Genomic DNA, 6,634 nt, shown 5'->3' on the forward strand with positions numbered 1-6,634 from the left:
CATAATCAATGTGTACTGCCAGAACAGCTTTGTAATCTACAGTTTCATTTACATAGTACTGACCTTATGTAGTATCATTAACTGTTCAGGAGCTTTATAGAGTAGCAGTAAAAGTGTTTATTAGCGCCATGAGAATTGTGCATTCCCCAGTTCCTAAAAAGACATGTAGGTATGTAGGTTCTTCCAACCATATTTTTTCACATAAAAAAAATTCATGCCATCCAAGTAAATATTAAATAAAAGGAAAACTAGTCTGTAGTCTGATTTTAGCAGTTTTTTCAAAGAATCATTTATGCTGGAAAAGATCATTTGAGTTCAATTGTGAACCTAACACTGCCAAGTCTACCACTAAACCATGTCCCTATGGGCCATTTCTTTTAAATACCTCTAGGGATGGTGAGTCCACCCCTTCCCAGGGCAGTCTTGTCCAATGTTTGACAACTTTTTCTGTATTAAAATTTATAATATAAATATTATAATATCCAATATAAGCCTTCCCTGGTGCAACTTGAGGCCATTTTCTCCTGTCACTTGTTACCTGGGAGAACAGACTGACCCCCACCTGGCTCCACCTTCCTTTCAAGCACTTGTAGCAAGTGGTAAGGTCTCCCCTGAGCCTCCTTTTCTCCAGGCTGAACACCCCCATCTTCCTCAGATGCTCCTCACAGGATTTGTGCTCCAGACCTTTCCCCAGCTCCATTGACCTTCTCCGGACATGCTCCAGCACCTTGATATCCTTCCTGAACTGAGGGGCCCAAAGCAGATGACAGGATTTGAGGTGCAGCCTCACCAGTGCCAAATACAAGCATACTGTAGATTTTGGGAAAAAAACAATTCTTGGTACAAAGGCCATAAAACAAAAATGTTGACTTCAAGAAGTATGACTGCAGGTAGAGAGTCCTGAAACAGGTGAAGACTGAAAATACTCAATAAATAAAAGGGGTTCCTGATAAATAACTCCTTGATGTAGTTCTGTTACTGAAGCAGTATCATGGTTTGTGAAGTCACATGGTTTTTAAGTGAACCATACTCTCGTGTAGTTAACATAGAAGCATTTCCTTCCCAGGAAAAAGTCTGTCACATAAAGCAGACAGCCTGACAGAAAGAAAAAAACACCTTTTTATTGGTAGGAACCAAGGGAACATAGCTTAGATATATTTACAAGAGCCACACAGTCAAATATAAAAAGTTAATTTTACTCATGTTCATTTTCAGTTATATACACTTAATTTAAATAATGGCTCCACAGATAACAGGAATGTGTCTTCAAAATGCTGGTCAGAAAACCTGTGCACAGAGCGACGAGCGTTTTCTCTGATCTCCAGTCTTTTCTCAGGAGACAGAGAAAAGATACAAGCCATTGTCTCAGCATAACTGTCCTCATCTTCTGCTAGGAAGCCTGTAACACGTCCTTCATGGGGCACCACAATGTCTAATTTGGGGCCACCAGAATTGTGAGCCAGGATAACTGTGCCAGCTGCCATACACTCAACTACTCCTGTAAGAGATACAAAAAATGCTGATGTGAGTCTGCACATCATGTGCTTTGGCCTTCTGTAAAATACTGGAAAGTTAAACCAACAGCAAAATTCACTACAGGCTGCCATTCCAAATCTGCTAGAAAAATACAGTAAAAATGGCCCCATAAGAAACACAAATTTAAATTTTTCTGTTCTAAGGACTGAAATGACAGTTTCTCGTAAGCACATGAAATTGAAACTAGATTTCATATATAAGTGGCTAATTTGTGCGTCTTGTAAAATACCTGACTTTAAACGTTTGGAAAGATCCTGAGAAAAAAGCTGACTATGCACATTTCAATCAGAAAATACTCAGAAGCTCAGTATTTTGCATATGAACAAATCTTACAGCTTCTGACAATTCAGCAAGACACTAGTAAAAATTGTTATCTCTACATCCGTATTTTTGATGGAAGAAATTTTAATGAAATGGGAATCAGTAGGCTTTCCTCAGCCAAAAGCTGTGGGATAGGAACAATATGTAATGTACACAGCAACTTCAGTTCTCCTCCACAGTTCCAAAGCAGACCTCAGAAATGCTCATTCTTCTCAGTTCTGATTTGATTGTTATAAATTCCCTCAGCTCAAACATTGCCTACTATAAATAGTGCTCCAAAGTTTTGGAATTTTTTTTTTTTTCACACATAAAAAGCCTGTGAGATGAAGGTTAAAACCTGCTCAAATTCAAAAACATAGTGCGATTATATCACTTTTAAAATAAAATGTAACTGTTTTTTGGGAGAAAAACAAAAAAGGGAAGACATAATTTCCAATATTTTGCCATTGCTTCTGAGAGACATTTCAGCATCATTTTTTTTTATACCAAGCTCCTACAGACCATAAATTACTTACTGCTCCTTATACTTACTGAACTTGTTTTCTGATCAAGTCTGAAGACATTAACTGCAGTTCAGTCACGTTATAGCAGAGTATACCATCCATCTGCTTGGCTACTAACTTACTTGACTGTTGTAGATTTATTAGTATAGATTTTTTATTTATTAGTATAGACTTATTTAGATGGGCAATTTGGCATTCCCTTTCAAGGTCAGGAGTAATCTAATCCAAATAAACCGAGCCCCACACCTTAATTCTGGGCCCCAGCTCCTCTCTGGCAGTCTGCTCCATGCTCTACCCACCAATTTAAGGGCTTCATACATTTGCCTCAGCAGAGATGCCTAATGCAATGAGATGACCAATGGTACCTGGTGGCATCTACATGGGGCTTATTTGTACCAGGCAGGATCTGTGGGAGACTCACACCCCTGAAACAGCAGCTGGAGTCCCATGACATAAACAGGGTATTTCAAATGGCATTTGAGGCAGGTGAAACACAACCAAAATCTCTGACATGGATGTCTACATATGAACTGTCTCTAAGCTCCCCTTGCAGTCAGGGGAGCCACCAGGGCACAATTTAAGGTGCTCAAAGAGTAGCACCTGCAGCCCCTTTAAGCTCTGGAAGGTTGGAAAATCTAACCCAAGGACAACAGGATGACCCTCGCAGGGCGATAGCTGGAGGTCAGCAGAACATCCTGGGCAGCACACAGACTAGTTCTGTGTTCACGTGACCAGAGGATGCACAGAATTAATGGCCTATGACTACAGCACTTCAGCTTGCACTACAGTAGCACTTAGATGTGCATCATCTGCACAGGTCCTGTAGGCTTTACAGCAGCTACACTGTCTCCAACAAGAACAGGAGCAGGACACTTGCTTGGCATGCAGACCTCTATGCTTAGACAGCCAGGGACAAGCAGCTGAACACTCAGGAAACTTACTGACCGATCCCAAAGTGCTCATTCCACATGGTGTGCAGGCCGATGGTGGCCTCAGCCAGGTGTCTCTTCAGCTCCTCAAAGGGAATGTTAATCCTGAATATCACATCATCACTGACACCCAGCTCTTCACACAGGCTTTTCAGATTATTTACACGCTCTTCGTCTTGCTGGTTACGACAGCCACCAATTAAGATCAGCTTCAGTGATGGCTGCTGCCCCACTCTCTTCTCTTTCAGCAACTTAGCAAAGGCTCTGATTTGCAAAGGGTGATCTTTTTCAGGCCTGAACTGGCCGACAGAAACAATGGAATATTCACTGGTGCTCTTTTCCACTTCCAGTGGAATATCCAGGAAAGTCTGAACATCGCATGGTGGATATACAACACTAGTGCAAACCCCAGTTCTCCAGAGGGAAAGGATGTGATTCAGTGTCCAAGAAGAATTCACCATAACCACATCGCTGCAGGAACCAACCAACCCATACATGAAAGCGAAGAAGTAGTAGTAGACAAGTTTAAATTTGCTGAAGAGAGGACTGCTTGTAATGAAGGCAGCATTGTTAAACCTGGTATCCTGATTCCTCACCACAGAGAGCATATCGGTGCTGATAGTGGGATAATGGACATAGCATCCAACGCGACAACCTCCTAGGTACTTGAAGAGGGGAATTGTGAAGGCATAACCCATTGAGTCAATATAAATATCAGGAACACACTTGAGAAGAGCTTCCCAGCCAAGGAACACTGATCCTAAACTTTGTCCCAGCAAAGTGAAATGAGGATAAAGAGAAGCTTCCACAAGGAAGCGTTTTTCTAGAAATACAAACTTCACAGGATGGATTAACTTAATATTGAATCTTCTCAAAGCACCTTCTACTATTTCTTCTCCAGTGGCATCTCTATCACCAGTGTAAACAACACATGTTACATTTCTGTACCTGTAAGAATAAAGAAAAATAATTGCATATGTTCTTCTCTTCATATTTTTCAGCAATAAACTAAAATATAATCCACTTAGAAGTACTCAAGAAGAATGTGAGAACAAATGTCTGGCCCAGAAATGATTTTAACTAAATGATACTTTTCCTATACTTCCACGGGTTTTTTCTGATCTGCGGAAAAACATATGGCTGAGAACCTGGGGAATATTTTGAGTAAAACATAAAAGGAGCTCAGTATTATTCTACAGACTTCAGAACACCTTGCTCTGCATTAGGAAATATCTGTCTAGTGCATAGCATGAGCAAAATGCAAATGATGGCAAATCAATGGATGTGCCTATGATAAATCCACTTTAGGTACTAATTTGTTTTGCCTCCTGCACCAAGAGGCAAGTGTAAAGATGATCAGTTATCTACTGAGGAGATATGACTATGCAAAATTCCATACCAATAGTGGAAAACTGAAGAGGGAGGAGTGTTTTTCTCAAGGAAAGAAACGAAAAAAGTTAAAGGTGCCACAGCAGGAAATATCAAAACATAAAAGGATGAAGTAGAATGCAACCACATGAAAATCTTGTAAAATAAAATGTAAGACCAGCAGATTAATGACACATACTTAAATATGTAAAACGCCAACATGTGCATAAAGAATAGCAACAGAAGCTGAGAATTAAATATGTTCTTTGATAAACACATAAGCTTACTTTTTCTGGAGCGTTCTTATGGCACACCACAAGACTCTCTCCCCTCCACCTCCTGCATTGCAATATGGGTGAAAAAAGGCCACCAGCAGTGGCCGCTTCCCATCTCTTCCTGCCGAGCTCAACTGTTTCTTTCTTTGTATCCAGAGCCGTACTCCCCACAGCAGTACCACCAAGCAGATGCACAAAATTCCACTTAGAAATAATGCAGGGAGTAACAATGAGCACAGCAATCTGAAACAAGCCAGAAATTTTAAAATACGCAATTGCTTTAAAGAACTACTGTGTATGGCATTGAACGAGAAGGACTTAAAAACAGAGCTGTAGGGAGTTTGACAACCTCTTGAATTCTTCTAATCTCAGAAATCATCAGTGTGTACAACTGACAATTATAGAAATGAGATCGCTACTCTGCATCGTTTATCCAAAGATCTCTTTTCCCCCTGCTGTTACCTTGCAATCATTTATTATTGTTTATTCATGCCCTGTATGTGTTATGTATCTCCACGTGCTCTACACACTTGGTACAAGTTGTACGCCCATAGCAACCTGGCAATACACAACCAGCAGAGCGACTTCCCAGTGGATTTTCAACGAGTTTTTTTCAGCCCAATCTCCTGTTTGGTTCACTCTACTGTGAGCTGCTCTGGTGCCGGGTTACTGGGACCAGGCAGCTCCTACTCCAACCTGCACTTCCCACTCCCCGGAGGCAGGAACAGCTATGCCAGCTGTCCCCAGCAGCTCTGTACAGTCTCTGCGCAGAGAGCATTTTCCTCTGGTCTCTCAGTCACTGCCAGGGGTGTTCCGTGCGATGTGCACCGCCTCCCGGACAGCTCTGCTAATCCTGTAGCGGGAGGTTTCCCGGCCCAGGAGCTCATAGGGACAGCGCCGCTGAGCCTCGGGAACAAACAGCGTTTACTCTGCCGCTCCCACTTACCAAGGGAGCGACCCACGCGTCAGGACTGACACGTAAGGAAGCACTTTCATTTCGGGCCGGGAGCGGCGGAAAGGCACATTAACCCATCCGAGCCTGCGGAGCAGGAGCGGCCACCCCGGCACACGGAGGAGCGGCCGGGCCAGGGCGGGCCGCCTGCCCGCCTTACCTGCCCTGCCCTGCCCTGCCCTGCCCGCCGCCAGGACGCGCCGCCCCCTTGCCCCGGTACCTGAGGAGCCCACACAGGCACAGCCCTGCCGCCACCATCTTGGGCAGCGCTGCGTCGCCCTCCCGGCGGAAAGGGAGGTTCCCGGGCGGCGGGGCGGGACCAGCCGGGCAGCGGCTCCCGGGCTGGCGGGGCTCCGGAGGGGCGGGAGCGGCGCCACCACCGCCTCTTTCCCCTCCTTCGCCTCCTTCCCTTCCTTCACGTCCTTCCCCTCCTCCGCCTCCTTCCCCTCCTTGCTCTCGCCCCACCCATCAAACACAGAATCTGCGCCCCGTGAGGGCAGTACGTTGTTGGGAGCCCTGTGCCGATTCTTGGAGCGTTTTTCCTACAGACGCCGAAGAGAGCGGACAACAACGCATCCGAGGCACTGTGTAGTCAGACATGAGGCGTGCTGCTTCTTGAATTACATCGCGTCCTCCTCAAGTGGCGTCCTCGGATTCCTTGGGCAGGATGGAAGGGAGGGCGCTGTGGGCAGGCCGAGGCCTCCCGGGCACACGGGTTTCCTTCTGCATCCCACACTCCCCCAGGTTCAG

General features: G+C 44.6%; 1 protein-coding gene across 1 annotated transcript; it reads right to left on the reverse strand.

The window, feature by feature from the left end:
- Window positions 1–1,096: 1,096 nt before the first annotated feature.
- Window positions 1,097–6,142, reverse strand: ALG11 (ALG11 alpha-1,2-mannosyltransferase). The gene is made up of 4 exons (XM_062487662.1): window positions 6,105–6,142; window positions 4,945–5,175; window positions 3,306–4,237; window positions 1,097–1,498 (listed from the first exon to the last, which is right to left on the reverse strand). The coding sequence occupies exons 1-4, from the start codon at window positions 6,140–6,142 to the stop codon at window positions 1,212–1,214; spliced, it is 1,488 nt and encodes a 495-aa protein (XP_062343646.1). The 3' UTR covers window positions 1,097–1,211.
- Window positions 6,143–6,634: the final 492 nt, after the last annotated feature.

Source organism: Cinclus cinclus, chromosome 2, assembly GCF_963662255.1.
Source record: "Cinclus cinclus chromosome 2, bCinCin1.1, whole genome shotgun sequence".
Taxonomy (NCBI): Eukaryota; Metazoa; Chordata; class Aves; order Passeriformes; family Cinclidae; genus Cinclus; species Cinclus cinclus.